The following is a 27,154-nucleotide window of genomic DNA, read 5'->3' as shown; positions in this document are numbered from 1 at the left end:
CAAAATTAAGTATTTAATTGATTATTTAATTACATTGTTTGGATGAAAGGTTATTTTTTTTTTTTTTTGCTGGAGTTAACTCCAGTTTACTGCGGGAATGCAGTTGAGGTTTTGTGGAAATGAATTAAATAATTTAGTATTTTATACATACTTTTCATGGAACGTGACGAATCGTTGCACCTATAACAGATAAGGTACTTGGTTAGGTAAGTACAAAAATAATGTAAGTAGAACAAACAGAAATATATTCTGCATACGTTTAAGAAAGGTACTGCCCGTTACGGATGGACGACTATAATGTCAAATATCAATTCCATATCACCCTCGTACATTGCTTCTCGCAGCGCGCCTGGCGGCCTCTTTCAACAACAGTCAGCGACACTGGACATTGGTGTGGTTGGAAGTTGCTCGCTGCATGTCACAACTGAGTCAGTTTCCGTGGTGAGTTTTGCCCCGCGCACTATCTCCACGTAGGCCTTCTGTTCCACAAAGTTATCCACAGTCAGTAACTCAGTTTAGTCTTTCAGGAAATCAGTATCCTGTTAAAAGTCAGCATTTGATACAACATTTAGAGGAAAATACAGAAAAACAAACAATCACGTAGGTACACTTCAATAATTTTCGTAAGGAGGAAACACGTTTTGTTGGAAAAGACCACTTCGCATGCGCAAACTGATTTTATGTCTATAGGAAGCAAAAAAATCGTATAAGTTGTCCTTACCAACTGAATTATTAGAGCTATAGTTTTAATGCTTGCGCGTGGTATTATTAAAAAATAATAGTATTTTAAACTGGTTTTACGTATTGTAAAAAATGTAATTATTAGAATTCATAATTATATAACATATTTATGTTACTTTGATAAGAAAGCCCTCCAACTTTTATAATCAAAAAGCTAAATAATTTATTAGCTTAAAAATTTAGTACTTATTAACATTGTCTCAAATTTTGAATTCGAGTGTTTTTCTCTAGTTAATGTCAATAACATTTTTTTCTTTTCATTTTGAGAAGTTTCATTTATTTTTAAACGGGTGATTAGATGCAGCATCTCTAGCATGATGTTAGGTGAAAAATTAGGTTAGGTGTAAAAAAAGTTATTTTGAAATAACCTTTTTAAGATTCAAACTTTCCAAAATTTGTTTCATTAGATAAACAAAAATCCACCCTACATTATTACCGAAATAGTCATTTAATAAACACCACAGATAGTTAACAAAGCAGATGCATTGACAATTTTTTTAATTGACTTTTGTTGTAAAAATAAATGTTTTGAATTCTTTCGTGGGTGGGAACCAGCGCTTGGTACAAAAAAAACCGATGCATTTATAATTTTAACCATTATTTTTAAAGAAATTAAGGTTGTACCCTTACGGAAAATTATCATTAAATATACAAATATTTTTAAAAAATTCACAGGACGTGTTCTGGTGTTGCTTGAAATACCGACGAGTAAATTTTGTAACGGGCAGACGTGTAAGCACCAGGTACGTAATCAGGTCTCTTCCACCATAACGGCTCCCTCCTTTAAAAGATTGTAAAGCTTTCACTTTTTTTTTCCCGAGGATATGACAGAGATAGTAAGTACAGAGAACACTCAAGACTCGAGTAAAGAATCGCTTTATTTAATTATTTGTTTCCTTCCCGCGTCCTGTCCGTCTGTTGGGCGGGGTGTCCTTGAAGCGCAGCCACTCACAACTGCGCGCCGTGCGTCTGAGGAGACACTGGTGCCTGCGCCTCCGTGCCTTCTCGTCGAACAGCGAGTCCTGAGGTCCTGCCGCAGGACACCGGGAGGACACTCGCGACAGGACATGTCCCAGAGCCTGCGACACTTGTCACTCGGATGCGACAGCGAAGATTCCCGTCGAAAACTCGCCCCGCCAAGCCAAAGCTCCGCTGTCTTTTTAAAACGAGATCAAATTTAACGATTGCATTTCCGATAACGCCAAAGGTTCGTGGGCACGAGTCTACCGTCAGAAATATTCCGTGTAGTTTATTCTTGGCCTCATCCTCCAATTTACGTTGTTAAAGATGTTAATGTACATGTTAAAAATTTTAAAGTATTTACTCACAGAAAACAAAAACTGTGCCTTACGTTAAGTATACATATGGGTTACACGTTATCACGTTATCAAAAATTTTGTGAAATGTCAGGCTTGTAATCGTAACTAAATGCTGCTTGTTTCAGTGATAACTTCATGTGGAAATTCACTCCAAGTTATTTTTGCACGTGCTTGTAGGTGAGTGATGAACAAATCGTGATTTTTGTCTTTGAATATATATACTGTATAGAAGTCGCCAGCCCAGGTTAAAATTTCTAATACGGTTTGAGATAGTTGGTTAATTCACCGCCGCAATCGCCACCATCTCTAGGGCATCGACTTGTGGTGGTCCATAGCGGACAAGTGTCGAACTCTTCAAACACCCCTTCCGCACCCTCCCTCAAACATGCGTTGTCCTCCACCCACCCTCTACCCCACTTCTCATCCCTAAGCACAAACTCCCGTTGAACGACCTTGAGCTGTAGTGAATGTTTGGATTGGGGGGGGGGGAAATGACAGCAGGCGACAGTGCTGCGCTCTAACTTGTAAATAACAATCTAAGACGATACAGGGCGTTACATCAGCGCACTGCAGCAGTGAAGTTCCCAAGCTGCCCATCATACGCTTCTGAAAAACGTAGAGTAAATCCTATCCACTCGCGACTTCTATACAGTAACTTATATATATTCGAAGTTTTTGTAGTATCTTTATCATCAAAAAATATTTTTAAAATCAATATGTAATTAATTCGCTCCTTAAAAAAAATAATGTCAAGTGAGATTGTACCGTAAGACTAGTATAGGTATATAGAACTCCCTCAATAGGTTCAGGGACGTGTATCAAATGTAAAATTGGAGTGGAGTGAGTGGTTGACGCAGGCTTGGCGGGGCGGGCCTCGGCGGAGAGAAGACAGAGAGTGGTCGCCATCAGACGGATATCTCCTGTATCTGCACGCGCTTCTTGGCGGCGGCCGGCGTCTGGGGGCAGCCCTGCTGCCTGAGGATGCCGGCGCCCGCCTGGTTGCCGGCGCACTTGGGCGGCGGCGGGTCCGGGTATCCGGGGGGCGGCGCGGGTCGCCCCGCCTGCGGCGAGCACTTGAGGTCGCGCAGGGGCAGCCCCGCCCCCGGGGGCGGCTGCTGCAGCTTGGCCTCGAGGCAGTGCGCCTCCCCGGAGCTGCTGCTGCAGCTGCCCGCCTCCGCCAGCTCCTCCTTCTTCTTGTCGCCGAAGTGGCCCGCGGAGGCGGCGCGGTCGCGCTGGCGGTAGATGCCGGCGAAGATGAGCACGTTGAGCAGCAGCAGGAAGCAGCCCACGGCGATGGTGACGCTGAGCGCCGTGGTGTAGCTCTGGTAGTGGCTGGACGCGAGCCGCCGCAGCAGGTTGTGGCTGTTGTTGGAGGGAGGCCGCGACGTGGCGTTGGGTGGACACTCGGTCGTGCTGGACCCGTCGTCGCCGGGCGTCGAGGGCCGCGAGCTGCTGCTGCTCGCCGCCGCCGGCGAGGGTCTGGGGGCGGCCGGGGGCGGCGCGGGGGTGGGCGCCGGCCGCTGCAGCGTCTGCGGCCGCACCGGACCTGCCACACGTGTTGGAGACAACAAGGTTCAAGTCGACCAGTTAATTCGGATCATCCCTCACAACACGCATCACGCCAGAGCATCGCGGTTCTAGGACTTTGCAATAATTTATTGTAGTCGGGCCTCTACTCTGACGTCACAAACAGTGCGAACTGGTCGGTGAAGGGGGAGGGGAAAGGGGGAAGGGTGGAAGGGAGAAGGGGAAAGTAAGAAAGGGGAAAGGGTGGAAGGGGGAATGGGAAGGAGAAGGGTGGAAAGGCAGTAAGGGAGAGGGGAAAGGGAAAAGGAGGAAGGGGGAAGGGGGAAGGGTGGGAGGGGAAAGGGGAAAAGGGAAAGGGGAAAGGGTGGAAGGGAGAAGGGGAAAGTAAGAAAGGGGAATGGGAATGAAAAGGGTGGAAAGGCAGTAAGGGAGAGGGTAAAGGAGGAAGGGGGAAGGGGGAAGGATGGGAGGGGAAAGGGGAAAAGGGAAAGGGGAAAGGGTGGAAGGGGAAAGGGGAAAAAAGAAAGGGGAAAGGGTGGATGGGTGTAAGGGTGTAAGGGTGGAAGAGGGAAAGGGGGAAGGGAGGAAGGTATGAGGGGAGTGGGGGTAGGGAAGGGGTAGAGGGGCAGCGCACCTTCGTAGAACTGCGCACCCTCCTCCATGAAGTGGTGGTGCCGCATGCTGAGGTCGTCCCCGCCCGGCCGGTGCAGCTGCGGGATGAGGTTCAGCCACAGCGACATCTTGTGGCCGCGGTAGTGGCTGCGCATCTGCGCGCTGTCCCCTGCGCACACACTGCCAGGCTCGCCAACCACCACAGGGGAGTTAGTCATGGCGAAAACGTCTGCCATGGCTGGCCAATCCCCTCCTAGCACATAATGCACGTGACCTTTTCTGCATGGTTAAAAACCCGCATGTTTAGAGTGTATAGAACTTGCCCTGAGACGCACTTAGAGTCTTCCCTACCTAGACCCCTCCCTTAAACACTAAGTTTTAACTTAGGTTAGGAAAAAAAAACACTCCCCTGCCGGCCACGCGTCAGCTCTCGCGTTCAGATGTAGGGAATTATTACGATGCGCGCGCATCATGCAACAAAAATTTCTATTATTTTAATTTTAATAAGTGATTTTTTTATTGAATTTAGGATTTTTTCCCCGAATTTATTACTTAATAACTATGGATTTTCAAGATGGAGGCTACGATATTATCTTTGAAAGATTTGTGCAATGGGAGTGCATGACTTGATGTAAGCTTTTGGACATACGCCATTGCTAAGCACATGTATGTCTGATAGAAGAAATCTTCATAAAACCCAAAAGACAAAAACAAAAAATTAAGCAAAAAATTTTTTTGGGTTCAATAATTTTTGTGCTGTAATCATTTGTGGTTGTTTTTTTTCGTTCTCTTAGTCCATTTTTCTTTGTTTTTCTTTGTTTGGTGACCATATTACTGATATGGAATATTATGTGGTGTTTATATCCTGTTTACAACAGCAATTTTTTTGCTTAATTTTGTGTTTTTGTCTTTTGGGTTTTTTGAAGTTTTCTTCTACAGACATACATGTGCTTAGCGATGGCGTATGTCCAAAAGCTTACATCAAGGAGGCTACGATGGCCAACAAGATGGCGGACTCCACGGTAGTAAATACTACTGCACTCTAGCAGAAAACAATTAAACTACTATGGGCGACAATGCACTCTAGCAAATGATGTGTGTACTACGTGAACACTAGCGCTTTTGTATCAGTTGCTGAAAACAAGATGGCGGCCAAGATATCATCGGCAGCTATTTGGCGTCTGGTGGATGAGGAATTTAAGTCCCTTTTAGGATTTTTTCAGACTTTTTCAAATAACTATTTTCTTTTCAAATAAATTTACTTCTTTCTGCATCATGCAAGGATCGAACCAAGAAGAAGAATCGATCGAATCAATTGGAGGATGGTAGGGGAGACCGGGGATGGTTGTAACAGGGGCAGGTTGTAACACGACAGTTAGTTCCACAACCAGTCACCAGAGAGTCTTCTCAATTTAGTCACGGTAGCGCCTGTAGTTGCTCTCAATGTGAATGGCAACATATCACTGGTCAGACACGCTCGTTAGAAACAAGAAGAGAAAGACTGTTTTCGACAAGGTGAGTAAATATTTCCCGTTTAATATTCATAATTATTGTAATTTGTGTTTACATTGTTTAAAAACTCTCTTTGGAGTACATACATATCCTAAACACTGGCTTTGCATATATGCTATTGGCATTTAAATCATATATATATATTACTTTGTCAAAATGTATGAATTCTCTAATAGTCTCATATGGGGCAGGTTGTAACAACACAAATAAGTTGTTACAACCAACTCCGTCGAATGTTACAACGATCGTCACTCTTTCACAGTAAATTACATTTGGAATGTAGATGAAACTGGGGTCACTACTGTCCAAAATCCTTTAAAAATTATAGCAAGTAAAAGGATTAAACAAGTTGGAGCGATGGCATCAGTCGAACGAGGACAGTTGGTTACCTTAACTGTGGCAGTGAATGCTGCAGGCAATTCTATTCCTCCCATGTTCATCTTTCCTAGAGTCAGGTATTACGATCACTTCATCAGAGATGGTCCAACAGGGTGTATAGCTGATGCAAATAAGTCTGGATGGACAACCGAAAAATTGCTGTTGTCAGGAAATAAACACCACACAATACTCCACAACAGGAATATGGTCAACAAACAAAGAAAAACAAAGAAAAAAATGGACTGTCAAAAACGAAAAAAAAACCCACAGATGATGACAGCACAAAAATATTGAACCCAAAAAAATTCAGCACAACAGTCAAAACGAGACAAAACCACGACAAAACGAAAAGACGAAACAAACACAACAGTTTTCCAAAACAGAAACAGGCGACGTTTCGGGAACGGCTATCTGCTGCCGTCCTCAGGTAGAGACGCACATGGTAACGAAAACACGGGTGCGACACAGACACAGGTACAGACATGCATGAGCACAGCAATGGCGTATGTTCCAAAAGCCTACATCAAGTCGTGCACTCCCAATTGCACAAATCCTTCATAGATAATTCCCTCGGCGTTGTTCGTGCAGCATGCAGGTCAGGCCCCACCCGGGCAGCCGAGCGGAGACCCTGACACGCACCCATCTCGAGGTAGAGCTGGTTGATGGTGTCGTACGTGTCCCAGAACGGAGGGACTTCGCCCCCTGCCTCCTCCTCGTCGTCCCTGGACTGCTGCTCGGTGCGTCTGCCCCGCGGCTCGCTGTTCGGGTCCCTGCAACACCGCAGCGTCCGGGACACTCCGGGGACTCCGGCTGAAATGCTGCCCCTTGGATGGGCAGCCCTTCAGGAGTTTTCTGACAGTGGTTAGTTTAGGTTAGGTTAGGTCACTTTACAAACTAACCAGTGTCAGAAAAATCCTGAAGGTATGCCCATCCAAAAGGCAACAATTCAGACAACCTTTCAAAAACACCACTGTCAGAAAAATCCTGATGGGCTACCCTTCCAAGGGGCAACAATTCAGACAACCTTTCAAAAACACCACTGTTAAAGATATCCTGATGGGCTGCTCTTCCAAGGGGCAACAATTCAGACAACCTTTCAAAAACACCACTGTCAGAAAAATCCTGATGGGCTGCCCTTCCAAGGGGCAACAATTCAGACAACCTTTCAAAAACACCACTTTTAAAGGTATCCTGAAGGGCTGCTCTTCCAAGGGGCAACAATTCAGACAACCTTTCAAAAACACCACTTTTAAAGGTATCCTGAAGGGCTGCTCTTCCAAGGGGCAACAATTCAGACAACCTTTCAAAAACACCACTTTTAAAGGTATCTTGAAGGGCTGCCCTTCCAAGGGGCAACAATTCAGCTCCCCCGCGCGGACAGCACAGTCGGCGACCGGATCGTTGTCAACTGCGGTGTCGTCACAGGCCACTGATAGCCGACCCTTTACCTTCTTTCCCATCAGACGTGTCTGCGTAGACGAGGGCAGTGAGTGTGTGGACCCTGCTCGTGGACTGTGCGGTGTGTGGGTGTGTCCGCCGGGAAGCCTTCTTTTCACAGACGAGAGAGCCAAACGCCCGATCGTGCATCTTCGGTTTGTTTTTCTGTTCATTGTAAATAAATATGGCGGCGTTTATAAAAGGAAAGACCATAAACAAGGGAACGGAATTTATTTGTAATTGGTTTTTAGAAGATAAATACCTAATTGTGCTACAAAAATTCCTTTATTTAATACAACTTGCGGAGATACGAAATTCCAACAGGTTTACGAGAAATCGCCGTTTATTCGTTAACATACATACATCTGTAAATTGGTGCGGCCGCCGCCATATTTTTTTGCGTTTGCCGTGTGTCCATGAATGTTTATTTTGGAAAACTCATGGTAACAAATGGTCAATTACGGTTAGGTTAGCTACATTATAAATACTTTAAAACACTGTGGACGGTTGATTTGGTTAGGATAGCTACATTAAAGATACTGTGAAATCATGTAAACGGTTTCCTAGCGCTGGATAGCTACATATTAAAAAAGGTTATTTGCTAAGAAACCATAAAATGATTTTACAGTATTTTTAATGTAGCTGTACTTACCTAATATAACCAACCATCCACAATGTTTTAAAGTATTTATAATGTAGCAAAACCTATCCTAATCGACCGCAAAATTTAATGCCACACGGGTTTATACAATGAGATAGAACATGAAAAAAAGCGAGCATGAACTTCGGGGAATAATTTCTGGTGTGGCTCTCTCGTCTGTGAAACGAAGGCTTCCTGCTCCAGTGAGGAGTGCGAACTGCGGAACTTGACAGACATTCAGAGGCTTGAGAATAAACATTTTTAAGTGCCAGTGATTGGTGATCGGACATTTTATGTACAATTACTTATTAGTAATGTAAATATTAGTATTTAATAAAACTGCAATTAAACTCAATTGGGCTATCCTTTACGAATTTAGTTCTTCCCACATAGGTCATAACAGTATTTTCCCATTTCAGTGCTGAGAACAGTAGATAAAACTTAAATTTTGGGGAAAAACTCTCTTATGTAATAATATTAGTTAAACAATAATGTAAACTTAGCACTCATAGCTCATTACACTCAAATTTTTTTTTTCACTCTGGTACTTAATTCCAGTGTTACCATTGGTAATAAATACACTTCTGTTACACAGACCATTTTTGTTATAAAAAAACAAACATATATTCAAATGTGTTCAAACGTAAGTTAAGCAGTAATTTTGGAAGCAGCTAAAAAAATTAAACAAACTTTAATGCTTTCTAATATAATAAGATTTGACACGCAAACAGCTAAATGACATTTGGAGGTTATAATTCCATCCGCCCGTCCTGTGAAAAGTATGAAGTTACCAAGCTTTCGACGGACGGGCGGGATTTAATTTTTCGGGCCGTCTCATTGGTTGCCGGTCACGTGATCGACGGCCGGAGGCGAAGGGAAACTGTGATTCCGGCCCTGGATTCTGATTGGGCAGGACTCGTACTTGGTGGTGGTGCTCCGATCGCTTGGAGCAGGCTCCAAGGGTTCCCTAGCCCGATGCGGAGTCGACGTGGTGAGCGACGACACAGCTCCGGTACCAGCCTGGACAGCTGGCAGAGGTTTGGATAGAACCTCTCACCGGACCACGGGTTCACTGGGTGACTGAGGGGTCCCAGTGTGATGTAGGCGCCAGCAGTGCTGTTAAGGTCTAAGAACCCAGGACCCAGCCAACTGTCTGGTCAGCTGAGTGAGGCAGGTGACTGAGCTGGGATGGGTAGCTCTAGCTTCTGGACATGGCTGGATCTCTAACACCTCTCCTGTTCCGTATCCAGGCCGGCAGGGCTGACGCGGGTCGTTACCACAACGCCGAATGTCAAAAATTGACCCCAACGCCGACAGCTAGAAAACTGCTGTGTACCACAAGAGCCGAAATAACAACTTGATGAATTTGTGTGTGCTTCTTAAATGTACCTTAACGCCGAAATACCGCAATCAAACCTAACCTTACGTAACCTAACCTAAAGGAAGCGCAATATAACCTAACTTAACCTAGACTATCTTAGCCTAGCCTAACCTAACCTAGTCTAACCTTACCTAATCTAACCTAACCTAGTCTAACCTAACCTAATCTAAGCTAACCTAGTCTAAGCTAACCTAGTCTAAGCTAACCTAGTCTAACCTAACCATAGTATAACCTAAACTAACCTTTGTGACAGTCCTGCAATGACATTTTTCGGCGTTAGTTTATTTCGGCGTTGTGGTAATCCGGCGTTGTGGTACACAGCAGTTTTCTAGCTGTCGGCGTTGTGGTCAATTTGGCATCTCGGCGTTGTGGTGCGTCCCCGGCAGACGCTAAGCGGGCCGGGTTCATGTGGTGTGTTGTCCGGCTCGACCGAGTCAAGGGCACACAGTCTGCCAGGCCGCGCGGCCGGGAGACGCCTCAGGGAATCAATGAGAGCAGATGCAGGGCGGAGGAGCCCCTAGCAGTCACACGCTCACAGACAGGCGGCGCTCTCGCGCCTTTTGCAGTTCTTACAGTTACGAGAAAAAAAATTGGTTGTCTGTAAAGTCGGTTTACGGACGATATTTTAACGTGACAACGTCATAACAAAACATTGATGGAATTATTGCAAAATTTTATCAATAAATTTGAATAAATTTTATTGAATTATCACTATTTTGTATGGATACAAAGAAGGAGTGAAATTAAATCTACCATTTAATTGATAAATTTACTTCTATTTGCACTCATTAATTCAAATATGTTTATTACTTTAACGAAGAGATTATTTTAACTATAACTTTTATACATGTTTGCTATTTAACTTCTTCCAATCTGTGTTATTCTGTTAAGGATAGGACGATGATAGGAAAAGCAGGAAACGAATGGGAGTGTTTCAAGTTTAATGTGCCTCAAAAAAGTCAAATCGATGGTTGTTGCAATCGAGTGGAAGAGAGATATATGCGGCGCAAGCGTACAATGAGCGTAACGGGACACAGTGCAACGGGACAATGTGCGTAACGCGACACAGTGTAACGGGACAATGTGCGTAACGGGACAATGTGCGTAACGGGACAATGTGCGTAACGGGACGAATCATCCTTTTTCGTGCGTGCAGCCGACGTTCGTCGATTTATTATACGTCACGTCAAAAAAAGGGCCTCATACATATAAAAAATTTATATATATATATATACTTTTGTGACTGATATTGAATAATGGTCCATATAATTAAACACGATTATTTCTTGTAAATATTAGAAAAATTAATTGTGTTTTTAAATATTCCCTTATGAATATGGTCGTAACTAAAAATGAAAGGTTAATTATGTTGGGCCAACTACAGAAATATGACTTTAAATCATTCTGTAGGTTTTAAAACTATTTTTTAATCCCCCCTTCCCCCCCCTGAAAAGCTAGATTTTCGTACGACTAGGTAATAGTAATTATAATTAAAGATTTTTGTGTTAAGGCCAGTTATATAAATGACACGCAAAATGAATTTTAAAGTATTCAAGTTCCGGCAACAATTCGTTCTTGATTTTTTTTTTTTTCCTTCTTCTGGAAAACAAGTTTTCGCACAGCTAGTTCATCGCAACAAAAAAAAAAAATATGTTGTTAAAGGTTATGAGACATTTGAAATACTGTGATTTCGTAAAAATGTATAAACTCTCGCAGAACTGTATTTTTTTTTTCTATTCGGACCGTGAAGTTGATTGATCGAGCAAGCTACGTACGAACTTGGTAACATCTGGGACTGATCGGAGGTCGGTGAGTCGTATGTGCAGGGAGTGAGGGCTGCCGGGAGAACGACTTAACCCCCCCCCCCCCCCCGGGGGTCGAAGAGTAGGAATGTGTGAATTGAAGGTAATTGGTGTCCATCGGCGACATTCTTTTCGCATCTATGACAGTTCGACTTGTATCAGCCACGTCACTAATGGTATTGGAAATATTGTTCTCGACGTCGACAAATCTATCCCAGTATACATTAACAATTGTTATTTTTGACGTGACAACGTCTAATAAATCGATGAACGCCGGCTGCACGCACGAAAAAGTGTCCCGTTACGCACATTGGTCCGTTGCGCTGTGTCCTGTTACGCTGTCAGCGAGCGAAGTAACAATCGGTTATATTACAATTGACTAAACAATTATGGTGATTCATATAATTGATGATATATATTTGATTACAATTTATTTATATGAAAACTAGTTCATAATTATATTTAAACTTTATAGCTAAACGCCAGTTTTTAAAATCATTACAAGTCATCTACACGTGAACTGTTTCGTCGACTGTTTATAAAGTGAAGTGAAAAGTTAATGTGGTTTTCATTGCTTATTACAACAACAATTTTGGCAATAAAGGTTAATTATTCTTGCATTTTAAAAATCTGATTACTAGTATAATTTCAAGTAATTATTCTTTTATTATTAAAATAAAAATGATTCAATTATATTCATAAAAGTATGCGATCATTTCATCAATGTTTTGTTATGATGTTGTCACGTTAAACTATCGTCCGTAAACAGACAACCAATATTTTTTCCATCGCAATTCTCCGCCAATCAGATTCCCGGAAGAGCGAGTGGGGCGAGCAGGGATGGCATATGCCTTATGCTGCCATGTTCGCTGTCCCTTGCTCAATGATTGTTAGAGCAACATGGGAGGAAGTGGAGCAGGAATATAGTCATAGCCACCTCGCACTACTTATCCACTTCGTGGACTCGCTGTGGTAGCAGCGCCACCATCCTGACAGATCCGTTAGCGAGTATGCCACGCAACTCTGGGACTACAAATGTTCATTTACTTCCCACCATGCAATCTATGTCTGCACCCTCATCTGATCAATTTTTGTTATATTACGTCTCGTCTACGGCCAGTTTCTTGTAGATGGAAAAACTCTACACAAGTAAGTTAAATAATTTCGGAAGACTTGCAGTTAGTGACTATACCAGTATTTGCCTGGAGTGGATCGGGGAGCCAATGAGGAAACAGTAAAGAGCATGGCTAGACACGGACTCAAACCTGCGCACAATGGGTGGTATGAGTCCGTACTGAGTCATAAATGCACACAGTTATAAATGTATGAATAAATAAATAATTCATACAAGCCAAATACAACTCACTGACTAACCAAGAAATCTCCACATCCAAAACAACTAAAACTTGTAATTTAGCACAAAATTTCATATTATAAGCAAGAGCTCTGAAGAAGAAATTATAAAACTTGATTTAGAGTGGTCGAAAATTTCTCTTTTACAATAACACGTTTTAATTCTTATTTTCATCTCAAAAAGGCTCAGGAGAGCGGAAATTTTGCACGTAGGATTGTGTCAAGCTATGGTGAGGCACTGAGAAAGGTTTTATTTACGTGTTATTGTAAAAAGATAAATTGTAGACTACTCTAAATCAAGTTTAATAATTCCTTCTTTAGAGCTGTTTAAGGTTATAATATGAAATTTTGTGAGAAATCAAAATGCACGGGTCGTTACCACAACGCCGAAATTCCACAACGCCGAACGTACAACAACGCCGAATACCATAACGTCGAATGCCAAATTGACCGCAACGCCGACAGCTAGAAAACTGCCGTGTACCACAACGCCGAAATACAGTAACGCCTTAAAAATGTTGCTGCCGTGAGGGGGGGGGGGGGGATGGCACAGGAGCAAAATGAAAAAAAAAAAACCACTGAATGAATTTGTGTGTGTTTCTCTTAAATGTATCTTAAAGCCGAAATACCACAACCTAACCTAACCTAGGCTAGCCTAACCTAGCCTAACCTAACCTAACCTCACCTAACCTAACCTTTGTGGCAGTCCTGTAATGACATTTTTCGGCGTTAGTGTATTTTGGCGTTGTGGTAATTAGGCGTTGTGGTACACAGCAGTTTTCTAGCTGTCGGCGTTGTAGTCAATTTGGCATTCGACGTTATGGTTTTCGGTGTTATTGTACGTTCGGCGTTGTGGTGCGTCCCCATAATGTTCTAGTTGTTTCCGAATGCGGGCGAGTCTGTCAGCACCACGGAGTGTCGCGAGGGCCCAGCGCCGCACCAGGAATTCAGGCCCAGCGCCGCACCAGGCATTAAGGCCCAGCGCCGCACCAGGCATTAAGGCCCAGCGCCGCACCAGGAATTAAGGCCCAGCGCTGCACCAGGCGTGCAGACAGCGAGGAGGGAGTGTGTCGCACCCACCCGGTCCTGGCGAAGTTGGCGAGGTACTGCATGAGCAGGCGCGATACGGCCGCGTCCTGGCGGCTGTAGTTGTGAGGGAAGAAGGGTTGGCCGCCGACTAGTGGCAGGCCCAGTACGTAAGGCACGTCTTCCCCTCGCACGCTGCCCGTCCTCTGCAACAGTCGACCTTGTCGACAACCACGGCGGCGCTAGCCTCCCGCTGCGTCGCTCGCCTCCCGCTGCGTCGCTCGCCTCCCGCTGCGTCGCTCGCCTCCTGCTGCGTCACTGCGTCACTGCGTCGCTGCGTCACTGCGTCATTGCATCACTGCGTCGCTGCGTCACTGCGTCATTGCTTCACTGCGTCACTGGATCGCTGCTTCACTGAGTCGCTGCGTCACAGCTTCACTGAGTCGCTGCGTCACAGCTTCACTGCGTCGCTGCGTCACCTCGTCGTTGCGTCGCTGCGTCGTTGCGTCGCTGCGTCACTGCGTCGCTGCGTTTCTGTGTCACTGCGTCGCTGCGTCACTCCATCACTGCGTCACTGCATCACTGCATCGCTGCGTTTCTATGTCACTGCGGGACTGCGTCACTGCGTCTCTGAGTCACTGAGTCACTGCGTCACTGTGGGACTGGCACGCACGCAGACACGAGGAGAACAACTATTCTCTCAGAGTTCACTTAATGAAATAATTTGGCTTTTTTAAAGACAACTTTCACTTTGTGTCGGCCTTAGGATGAAGACCTCGTATCTCAGATGTAATGAATTTTACAGCAGAAAGTAAAAAAAAAACGTTGTTTTCATATATATTACGTACAATTAAAAATAATTTAAAATTTTGAAATTATACTATTATATTTAACTAATAGGCTTACATATTTTTGAGCGTAACAAAATTTTAAATAAAAGTGTTATTATATGCAGGTTTTTCACGTTAAGCCGAGTCTAAATGCAATTTCGACAACTATTTAACACTCTGGCACACTATCAAGTAGGTGCATGTAATATTTCTTGCCTCTGTGTATCACATATACTTGGGTTCTGAAATTACGTTCCAGTTGTCTTTATCGAACATAATGTGATCATTTTAGTTTATTATCCCAATTGTTTCTTAATCCTTATTAGCATTAATGGGTTGTAAAAAAATTTTCTGCGTTAAATTTTGTAGAAAATGTTTTTTATTATCAAGTAACTTGATAACGAAAAATGCTAAGTTATTTAAAATGTTGTTTCTTGAAATGTGTTGATGCGTTGACTGTATTAATTGAAATCATCCGCTCTATAGATGTTTGACGAAACAAAGAGACATAATGTAGTATGTGTTTTGGTTTTAAAAATTGACTGGCTGCAGTAGGTACCTGGTGTTGCCCTGCCTGAACACAGGCTGATACATCGTCCGCGAGTTAAAGCAAAATGGTTAGCGCTATATGACGGGAATCCTACTTTTCACAGACGAGAGAGCCAAACCCCCGATCGTGCATCTTCGTTTTTTTTGTTCATTGTAAAAAAATATGGCGGTGTTGATAAAAGGATACTAATGGTCAATTAGGTTAGGTTAACTACATTATAAATACTTTAAAACATTGTGGACGGTTGATTTGGTTAGGATAGCTACATTAAAGATACGAAAAAAAAACATTAAATTCGGGGAACTTCGGGTTTTGTCTCTCTCGTCTGTGAAAAGAAGGCTTCCCCTATATGACAGTGTGGTGGACATAGAGAAATGACACACAATTGCTGTCTGTACGTTTATGACCTATGATTCTCTGTTTACCCATGGCGATCGGTTGAACGGTTTACAAGTTGATGCGCTGCAGCGCCATCTAGCGGAGAGTTGTAGCAAAATGTACACCGCGAAAATATTCTCCATGTTCAAACATATATGTGTACAAATTTTAATGGCGATCGGATGAAAGGCGTAGAACTTGATGCACTACAGTGCCATATGGTGGCGAGTTAAAGCAAAATTGACATCGCGAAAATATTCTCAGTAGCGTTTAAATATCTATGTATTTACCAATTTTTCACGGCAATCGGTTTTGAACTATTTAGAAGTCGATGCGCTGCAGCGCCATCTATCGGATAGTTACAAAAAAAAACTCAAAAACGAACGTCGTGGCTTCTCCGAGTCAAAAGTGTTATACTAGACGGAAAATCTCAAAAACGCGAGCAAAATGACGTCAAAAATGGCGGCGCCTTCCCGCCCCCTCCTCCAACGCGTTCTATGCGTCACAGTCCTCACTTAGCGTGACGAATTCTTTGATGTGTAATGAAAACTTTGGATGGCGATGATAATATATGTAGCTGCAACACCAAACTGTGTACCCCCGATTTTGTTTACATTCGTTATTTATTTAATTTCCCCCCCCCCATACTACGGAAGCAATTTTAAAGACGTGTTCACTTTAAAAAAAAAAATAATTTTCGATGAGACGGCTTCCATGTACTGAGAGAAAGGTTTGTTTGCCTGTACAAAATATTTGTTTGTAGCCTATATGGCGAAATAAATATATTTTTTTTAATTCAAACAGATATTTTGTAGTAGGAAAGATTCTGTAGACCCAACAAAATGATATTGTTGATTCAATTGCATATTTAGTTAGGTGTAACAAATAATTTTTGTTACTTACCGGGATTGGGTTAAGCTAACAAACTATTTTGTTCCGCCAAGTAAATATTTGTTTCGCCATGTATAAATAATATATTTGTTTGATTCAAACAAACTTTTTTTCTGACTTGATGTAAGTTTTTGGACATGCGCCATTGCTAAGCTCTTTTTCTGTATAAGAAAACTAAAACAAAAAATATAAATAAAAATACCCAAAAGACAAAAGACACAAATTAAGCAAAAAATTGCTGTTAACAGGATATAAACACCACAAAATATTCCGTAACAGGAGTATGGTCATCAAACAAAGAAAAACAAAGAAAAATTTACTAAGAGAACGAAAAAAACCCCAAAATTTTTGACGACACAAAAATATTGAACCCAAAAAATTTCAGCACAATGGTTGAAACGAGACAAAAACCACGACAAAACGAAAAGACGAAACAAACACAATAGTTTTCTAAAAAACAGAATAGAACGATATAAACCCCCCCCCCCCCCACACAAATGATGACAGCACAAAAATATTGAATTCAAAAAAATTCAGCACAATAGTTACAAACCAGCCAAAAACACGACAAAACGAAAATATGAAACAAACACAACAGTTTTCCAAAACAGAAACAAGCGACGTTTCGGGAACTGCTATCTGCTCCTGTCCTCAGGCAGAGACGCACATGGTACGAAAACACAGGTGCGACAACAGCAATTTTTTTTTGCTTAATTTGTTTTTTTTTGCCTTTTAGGTATTTTTATTTATTTATTTAATTTTTTTTTAATTTTTTAGTTTTCTTCTACAGAAAAAATTGGTTGTCTGTAATGTCGGTTTACGGACGATAGTTTAACGTAACAACGTCATAACAAAACATTGATGAAATGATTGCATACTTTTATGAATAAAATTGAATCATTTTTATTGAATTATCACTATTTAGTATGGATACAAAGAATGAGTGAAATGAAATCTACAATTTAATTGATAAATTTACTTTTATTTGCACTCATTAATTCAAATATGTTTATTACTTTAACGATGAGATTATTTGAACTATAACTTTTATACATGTTTGCTATTTAACTTCTTCCAATCTGTGCTATTCTGTTAAGGATAGGACGATGATAGGAAAAGTAGGAAACGAATGGGAGTGTTTCAAGATTTATGTGCCTCGAAGAAGTCAAATCGATGGTTGTCCCAATCGAGTGGAAGAGAGACAGATGCTGCGCAAGCGTACAATGAGCGTAACGGGACACAGAGCAACGGGACAATGTGCGTAACGGGACACTTTTTTCGCGCGTGCAGCCGGCGTTCATCTATTTATTAGACGTTGTCACGTCAAAAAGGGCTTAGCAATGGCGTATGTACAAGAACTTAAATCAAGTCATGCACTCCCATTGCACAAATCTTTCAGAGATGATAAACTTGGCTCTCTGTGTGGCGGTGTTCACCTGGAGCGCCGGGTGTACGCACCTGGGGGTAGTCGCTCTCCGGCGACGCCGCGAGCCGCTGGAAGTGCAGGAAGAAGGTGCGGCCGCCCTGCGCCGCGTGCAGGTAGCCCACGCGCACCAGCGGCGCCGCCGTGTGGCCGTCGCCCAGCACCTCCAGAGTGGAGTCCCGCAGTCCCAGCGGGTTCCTCAAGGGCCGCTCCCAGTCCGTGTACTCGTTGCGCAGCGTCGAGAAGATCTCGTTCAGGTGGAAGCGATAGGCGTTGCGCACGAAGGTGCGCAGCACCCGGTCCCGGCGGCTGTCGTTGAGGCCGAACTCCAGGTCCTGGGCGCTGAGGTCAAGGTAGGCCTCCACGGAGGTCAGCGACATCAGGAGGTCGCGCCGCGGGAAGTCCGCGAGGGTGGGCAGGGGGCTAGGAGGCGGCGCCCCGGGGGGCGGCAGGCCCGGGTCGGGGGCGGCGGGCCGGGGGCGGGCCGCAGCCTCGGGCAGCACCGTGCCGTCCACGAAGGGCGCGAATCCCGGCAGGAAGCGCGGCGGGTCCACCCTTACTGCGAGCAGCTCGGCGAGGGGCTTGGCGCGCAGGCAGGGCGCCAGGTCGTCCTCCAGCAGGTCTCCGTGGCAGCCCGTCTGCTCGGCCACGCGCCTCTTCACGGCCAGCGGGTCCCTCTGCAGCGCCCAGGGACTCAGCGCTGAGCCGCTCAGCAGCACGGCGCGGTGCAGCAGCTCTGCACACACCCGCCCTCACTGAGACCAGCTAGTGGCTGCCCGCCAGCCTCAGCAACACTCACTGTCCCTGAGAACAACTCTTCTCATCTGTGGCTGCTTCGGAACACACACCCACCAGCCTCAGCAACACTCACCGTGACTCAGACCAACTCTTCTCATCCAGGGGCGTAACCAGGGTGGGGGGGGGGTTTGTGGTTCAACCCCCCCCCCTTTAGCACTAAATCTTTAATTAATTTCTTATTCGTCACTTAAACAAATTTCATATTAAAATTAATACAATTTTTACCATTGCAATATTTAGATTTAAGTACCGGAACTGCTCAAATAGCACTATTTTACACCTTAAAATCCAAATTTTCCCGGGGGAGGCCCCCGGACCACCTGCTCTAATACGGGAGGGGGGGGGGGGGGGAAATGCTTCTTAACACCCCCCATACACAAATCCTGGCTACGCCACTCTTCTCATCTGATAACAGCTAGCGGCTGTTTCGGAATATAAAGGTCTTATAGTTTCAAGACCGCACTCACTGAGTAATCTGTATAGATACCCTGATTCTGTCGACGCGAATACAAACTGGTGAATCTGCATATAAAAAAACATTAACATTTAACAGTACCTAGGTCGTGTGCACGAGATCTTAGTGCCATGTTGTCAAACCTACTGATTCTCATTGGCGCCTAGGATGGTCGAGTGCATTGGACGGAATATAATGTATTTTATTTCTGTTACGATCACATGGAGAAACAGCCAATGATAGTAGAGTAGGAAGCCATTTTGACGGGACTAGAGAATTGTTTATGTTTATCAATCATATTGTTGCAAGAAATTGTCTAGATATTAGAATGCTCGTGTGTAATTCCCGCTTTAATAATTAACAAATGTTATTAATTATAAAAAATATAAATTAATGTAAATAAAATTTAAAAAAAATGTCTTGAGGGTATAATGGTAAACTAATATTTTTACATAACCCTAATAGTATTATCTTTTGAAAAAATGGTGCTCACAAATTGCTGGTCAGATGTCGTGAGGTAATCATTTGGTAGTTAATATAGTTACTTACTAACACTACCAACATATGTCGGACATATCTAGAAATTTCATTGGCGAAAACAACAGTAATTTATTCAATCGTGAACCGCCTTCACTGTCGCCCGTGTGCTTGGCCTGCTATGCACTCGCTAGTGTTTTTATTTTAATTTTTATAATTTGTGAAACTCGCTTAGATGCCATTTAAATCAGAGATTTGGGAAATGTACAGACGGGGGCAGCATAAGGTCCGAATATAAAAGCAGGGGGGGGGGGGGGTTGGGGATCTCAGTATTGTCCACGCGGGGGTGCGGCGTTTGTCCTAAAATCGTTTGTCCTAAAGCGTTTATCCTAATTTCGTTTGTCCTAAAAATTAGGACAAACGACTTTAGGACAAACGACGTTAGGACAAACGACTTTAGGACAAACGACTTTAGGACAAACGAATTTTAGGACAAACGACGGAACAGCTTCAAAATATTTTTACTCTGAGTTTTAGGACAAATGACTTTAGGACAAACGACATTAGGACAAACGACTTTAGGACAAACGACTTTAGGACAAACGACTTTTAGGACAAACGACGGTTCCAGTATCGATAAATCCTTACTCTGAGTTTTAGGACAAACGACTTTAGGACAAACGACATTAGGACAAACGACTTTAGGACAAACGACATTAGGAAAAACGACTTTAGGACAAACGACATTAGGACAAACGACATTAGGACAAACGACTTTAGGACAAACGACTTTAGGACAAACGACTTTTAGGACAAATGATTTTAGGACAAACGACATTATGAAAAACCAAGTTAGGACAAATGACTTTAGGACAAAAAACTTTGAGTCAAACTATTTTATTTAAAAACCACAGAGCATGTGAGAACTTACAGTAAAAGAAAACGTTTGAAAAAATAATGTTATATACTGGGGAAATACTTTACATTCTATGTAAAAAAAATTCAGCGTTTACGATCGTTACAATTTTTAGACATCTAGGAATAAACGACTACGGTTTCAACGACCTAAATCTGTTTTTTTTTTTTTTGCCATCTTGGATCCGCCATATTTAAATAGAGCGCCCCACTCATTATGATGAAATTTTCGTCATGACCGCCATATTGAATTTTTCTGTTCCACTGGGGGCCGCCATCATGGATGCCGTCGACTTTGTTTCTGTTCTTTGTTCCAAGATAGCGCCAGCAACGCTCTTGATTTTTTTTGTTCTTCTGAAGGCCGCCATATTGGATACCGTTGACTTTGTTTCTGCTGTTTGTTCCTAGAGAGCGCCAGCCTAGCTCTTTATTTTATTTTTTTTTGTTCTTCTGGAGGTCACCATCTTGGATACCAAGGACTTTATTTCTGCTGTTTGTTCATAGAGAGCGCCAGCGTCGCTCTGATTCATCACATAAGGTCGATGTTCCATTACCTACCATAGCTATTATGGTCCTTATCGACATATTAAATTTAAATTTTTTAACAAAATACATTGGAAGCGCTGTGATTCGAACCATTGCAGCTCTGATCTCTAGATCGGAAACATACGCTTTTAACCGCAAGGCCATCGAGACATTTACCAAACTGAGAATAAAATAAGGTATATATAAAAATAACATGCATATTCGGACTTGTAATTTTTTTGATTTGAAGTAATAATAGCACCACCTGTTCGAGACAGAACCACCATCATGTATTAAGACGTAACTGTAACAATTATCGTTACGGTCACAATCTTGAATATCTGTAATTGTTTTGTTAGAAAATCGGGAAAAAATTTAAAAATCATTAAAAATTAATCAATCAAATTAAATAATAAAAATCTTAAAAAACACCGTTACACTTTTCGTTACGGTCACTATCTTGAAAATACATAATTTAAATGCTAGAGATTCGAAAAAAAATTAATTATTAGAATACTGATTAATTAGTTATATTCCTGTCCTTGATTCGAAACTATTAGAGCAAAAAAAACAGATCCTTCCTCCACGAAGCCACCTACAGACTGATCTCCGCCACCAATAGCAAGGTATATATATCGTCATCTGGTAGGACGACATGTCCGCCATCTTGTCTTCATCCGCTGGAGAACACCATCTTGTTTTCGTCTGCTAGAGTGTGCTGATACCATGTTAGTATAATATTCTGTTCACCATAACTTTGTCCTCAACTGTTGGCATTGAACTTTGACTTTGACCTTGAAATTTGACCTTGACAGTGAAATTTTACTTTGACCTTGAAATATGATTTTACCTTGACGACCATCATCGATCCGCCATTTCTCGTTCAGTACATGCCACCAGGAGCTACAATATGCTAGAGGTCATTGCCACCATCTTGTTTTCGTCTGCTGGAGGACACAATCTTGTGCGTGTACTCGTCTTATAGAGTACATTACCATCATACTTGTCTAAGTTTTACTCGCTAGAGTGCAGTAATCATTTATTATTACTGAAGTGCCTGCCATCTTGAAATTTGGGCGCCATCTTGGAATCGTGTAATTATTTAGCTAGAAATTCTGGATAAAATTACAAAATTCATCAAAAAATTCACTCATTAAAGTAATGATTGATTATATCAATTCCTGTTCTTAGGTCGATCCTTGGATGATGCAAAAAAATAATTTTATGGAAAAAATAATTATTATAATAAATTATTATCAAAGACCTAAAAGAGACTTAAAATCATCTATTACCATCATACCTTAAACCATTACGACCGCCATTTTAGATATTTGTTTTTATTGACTTATTAGTTCGGGAAAAATTCCAAAATTCACCGAAAAAATCACACATTATTATTTTACATATTGAATCGAAACTTTCTTCGATCTATGAACGAAGCTGAAAATAAATTTAATTTAAATACCAGAAAAATGTCAGCTTCGAGAAATAAAACACCGCAAGTTCTTTTACAAACATAATATTTATTACATAATTTCTATCTTACTAAAGGATCACTTGCGAAAGCCAGCAATCTTATAAACATTTAGCCCTGCATAGACATGAAACGACTAATTCTTAGCTCCAACAGCTCCAACTCCTCCAAATGCTCTAACAAATCCAACAGCTCCAGAGGCTCCAAATGCTCCAAATGCTCCAACAGCTTCAAATGCTACAAAGGCTCCAAATGCACCAAATGCTCCAAATGCTCCAACAGCTCCAAATGCTCCAAATGCTCCAACAGCTCCAAATGCTCCAAATTCTCCAAATGCTACAAATGCTCCAACTGCTCCAACAGCTCCAAATGCTCCAACTGATTTCAATTACTTTTTTTTATCGAACTTGACATGAATACATGCATGACTTTATTAATATACATTTTGGATGTCAGTGGTGACTTTTTTACACCTTTTAGTTATAAATTTATTTAGATGAGCTTTAGAGAAATGATAAAGTACATTTTTAAAAAATCTTAATTTTTCTTCAAGTTTATACACATGCAATTAATGGAAACCATTATTTTATGTAGCCAGCTTCCCTCAGTTCTTTAAGTATGAAGGATATTTCTTTGATGCTCGAATAGTTTCCTGCACAAAGCGAACCATGTAGAAGTCTTAGCCTGTCAACCAATATGTTAGGATCTTCCCATGAGGTATAATCAATCTCTCTGCTACGTTCATCTTACTTGTATGTTTATAATAAAAATGATTATCCCTGGTGTCTTCTGTTTCAACACCAACCACAAGGTCACTTTCGTCATCGAACCAGTGATTATCACAAGCTTGATTAGGATAATTTATTTTGTGCCGGAAATTAGGCATTTCGTCACCTTTTTTTATTTTTCTATAATTTTAAACTTTTTTTGGTAATCTTATTTTTTTAAATTTATCTGGTTGTTAAGGGGGTGATTTACTCTTTGTTAGGCCGGTGTACGCCACGTGTTTAAACTTTGTGCCAGTGGACTGAAGACCCCTTTCCCAGGGGGCCTATCTGATATTTTGCTGTCAAATGTGGACGTGGGCAGCCCAGTGGAAATTTCTCTCGCCTGCAGTCACGTCCCGAGTTTGTAATTTTATTTCTCTTCATGACAAAAATTGCATAGAGTGGCTTCTGGGCTGCAAGCTGCTACTTCTTAGTGGCCTGCTGAGAATAGCATGTCTCGTCACGAATGAGTCTCCAGTGGACCTGTGTTCCCACCTTAGTGGCTATTTCTGTCCCCCCTTCCTCTCACTCCACCTCACATTTGTTCTGAGAAATTAAGTCGGGAGCAGTGACCTGACGTGAACTTAGCCAAGACGATGGGCTAATTCAAGGACTTTCTCCCTGGTCTTACAGAGACGTCCACGACATCTAGCGGCAGAAAAAGTAACCGCGGGCCTGGTCGCCAGCATGTAGAGCAAACCCTCGTGACACCTGGTGGCAAGTCAACTCACCGCCTCAATTAGTTCCCCTTTACACCGCTAGAAAGCAGCACCGCAACGCCATAAGGCACTATGTTTCTTCTCGCGGCCAGTAGAAGTCGATTGTTTGTTGCCTTCTGTACTTGCTAGTAGAGAGTGCGCATGTCTGTGTTCTTGTCACGACCGCCTCGGACTCCTTCGCATGTTTGCGGCCATGAGCCAACCCTACCCCTTCTTTTATCCTAGGGCCGACCACCCGATTTAATTAGTAGCTTTGACCGTCATCGCCAGGACTCAGTAATCTGACCTCGGCTGCTGACCACGTGTTCTCGGCGTCCTCTGCGCTAAGAGGCTTTTCGCGGGAACGGCGATTTTCGGTTGCATAAAAGATGTAGTCAGTTGCTTAAGCGATGTGATACCATTTGTACAGTAGCCAGGCAGATGTAGTTTTTAGAAAAAGTCGTGTGTAGTTAAAATTTTTATTTTTTTTATTCTTTAAACATTTGTTTTCCTAACGCACATCCGCGATTTCTCGGTGCGCGTCATCCTGATGTCGGCGCGAGACACCTCGGAGGCCCTGTTTCCACACCCTGTTTGGTGAGTAATCCGTTTTTTCCCCCTCCCCATATTCCCATTTCTTGGCCTTTCGCGCCGAATGTGTATGACTGTCTGGAAGCAGGTCTAATTTATTTGAATTTGACTTGTGTTTCAGACAGGGTCCAAGTTTCTGGAAAGAGAAAATGCTCCCCGCATGATCTTTGGGACCTCCGGCTGATTTCCCCCTTTAGAAGAGTTTTTCTTTTGGTCCGACGTCATCCTGGGAAGACCCGGGTGGTATGAGCTATATATATTTTTCGCTTGCATGGAAGGAACTAAATTCATTAAAAAGATACCAGCGAGCAGTGCTTTTAGAACGTAATCCTTAAGAACATGTAAAATCAAGGAAACTAATATATATGTAATCGTTGGGAGAATCAAATTATGGTGCTATACTTGAAATTTTGTTAATGTAATAATTTGTTTGTTAAGGTGTAATATGTATTGTTTTAAATAATGTAGGGGCTCCCCCTTAACTTTGTTAATTACTAAGATCTTTATTGTCATGTCGAAATAATGCCTAAACAAAACCTCTTAATGATAAACCAGGTAAACCTATAGACCAAATTATTTATATAGTGTATTTATTTATCATATACCTTCTTCTACATAACGATCCACGAACTCCCAAGTAACTAGAGTGCAGGGAGTGTAAATTTTGTCTTGTTCACCGCCTCGTGTGTCTCCTCTGGTAATTAACTTTAATTTTCTTAATATTTTGCCCAGCAGTTTCCAAGGTGTTTTGAGCTAATTTAAAATAATATATTTTTGGGCACGAGGGGAGTTACAATTTTATTACGTCATTTCCATCGTTTTGATCTCAAGCCACCATCACTGTCTTCGCTCTTGACCGCTTTAGGTGCTTCAGCACAGTACTCAATTATGTCAGCATCACAAGCTTGATCAGGAAATTAATTTTATTACGTCGTTTCCATCGTTTTGGTCTCAAGCCACCATCACAGTCTTCGCTCTTGCATGATTTATGTGCTTCAGCACAGTACTCATTCATTTCAGCCTTAGATTTGTAAGCACAGTCATCGATCATGTCAGCCTCAGATGTGTCACCACAATCTTCAATAATGTCAGCTTCAGATGTTTTATCACAGTCTTCGGTCTTGTCAGCTTCAGGTGGTTCTCCATCTTTCACATTTTCATGGAGATGACTAGATATTGATGTAAATATATTTTCTTTTCTAATGAGGTTTCTACTTTCTTTGTTTTTTTTTTTGAAATTATTGTCTTGATCTATATCAGTGTTTTTAGCATTAGCTTTTTTACATTCTTCATAATCATTATTGTCGTCTAATATTCTGCCTTCGTTCCTGTTCCACGATGTTGAAGCACAGTCTTCGTTATCTGTATTAATATTAGTTATACAGTTCTTGCAATGTCTATCTAAGTAATATCTTCAACCAAAGGATTTATGACACTGACTGCAATTAAATGGTTTTTGACAGGACCCAAATTAAACTCCTTCTCTCATGTCGTTTAGCATTCTTTCTCAAGGTAAACACCTTGCTGAAGTATCACAGTTATGTCGTTTTGATACAGCTACAGGCAACGAACCAGGGTACATGTTAGATTCTGCGACTAATGGCAGATGCAAACTAAAAGTTTTAAATTAAAACCATTACTTAAATAGAATTTTTTAAATATTTCGTCAGCGAGAGTTAAATTATCTCATGCAAAAGTACTGGTTGTAAGTAGTTATGCTTTTCAACAACAGATGATGCCACGTGTTGCTGCAGGTAAATAATACTTATTTCTTTTATGCGGGATGCGGATGTTCATTAACGATCGCAAAAGAAGGATGGCTTTGCTAGACTCCAAGGAGAAGGAAGTTTGTTCATCCAGTTAGTGTTTCTCAGATTTCTCAGGGCATATTATTATTTGACTGAATAATGATTTTTTTTATAATTCCACCTGATAAAAATATTGCAAGTGGTGATTTAGTAGCAGAAATTCACGAATTAAATTTAACCTTGAATATAATGACATGTCTCATTAAAAGTAAAACTCCTTCATGGAGAGATAGGTTTCTCAGAAATAACCAGAAGCACTTGGAGAAACCATAGGAATGATCGCAAGCACACGGAAAAAAACCATCAAAATATTGACAAGAATAATTAGGAGCACATGGAGAAAACCATCATAATATTGACATGGATAATCGGGAGCACACGGAGAAAACCACCACACATTTTCTTTGATAAATTAAAAAAAATTAAACAAAAATTACAAAATATAAAAAAACTGATTCTGCTAGCTTATGAAATTCTCATTATTGAGCAAAGATAGAGTTCTAGTCCAAGCCAGAATCAGTTTTTGTATGTTTTGTAATTTTTGTTTAATTTTATTAATTTTTTTTTGTAATTTATGAAAGAAAATGTGTGGTGGTTTTCTCTGTGTGCTCCCGATTATCGTTGTCAATATTTTGATGGTGTTCTCCGTGTGCTCCTAATTATTCTTGTCAATATTGTGATGGTTTTTTCCGTGTGCTTGCGATCATTCCTGTGGTTTCTCAAAGGGATTCTGGTTATTTATGAGAAACCTATCTCTCCATGAAGGAGTTTTACTCTTAATGAGACATGTCATTATATTCAAGGTTAAATTTAATTAGTGAATTTCTGCTACTAAATCACCACTTGC

The 27,154-nt window shown here is 41.8% G+C and overlaps 1 protein-coding gene across 1 annotated transcript in view; it reads right to left on the bottom strand.

Annotated features, from left to right (window-relative positions):
* Nucleotides 1–224: 224 nt before the first annotated feature.
* Nucleotides 225–27,154, bottom strand: part of LOC134538783 (neuroligin-4, X-linked-like) — a 216,248-nt gene continuing 189,318 nt past the window's right edge. Inside the window, exons 4-8 of the mRNA XM_063380274.1 lie at nt 17,836–18,536; nt 13,783–13,934; nt 6,729–6,859; nt 4,222–4,368; nt 225–3,606 (exon numbers count right to left, since the gene is read on the bottom strand). Coding sequence (XP_063236344.1) covers nt 2,966–3,606; nt 4,222–4,368; nt 6,729–6,859; nt 13,783–13,934; nt 17,836–18,536 — 1,772 coding nt within the window. The 3' untranslated portion in view covers nt 225–2,965. The remainder of the gene's footprint in view (nt 3,607–4,221; nt 4,369–6,728; nt 6,860–13,782; nt 13,935–17,835; nt 18,537–27,154) is intronic.

Source organism: Bacillus rossius, chromosome 14, assembly GCF_032445375.1.
Source record: "Bacillus rossius redtenbacheri isolate Brsri chromosome 14, Brsri_v3, whole genome shotgun sequence".
Classification (NCBI taxonomy): domain Eukaryota; kingdom Metazoa; phylum Arthropoda; class Insecta; order Phasmatodea; family Bacillidae; genus Bacillus; species Bacillus rossius.
The sequence above is the reverse complement of the archived record's forward strand: the minus strand, read 5'-3'. Positions and strand labels throughout refer to the sequence as shown.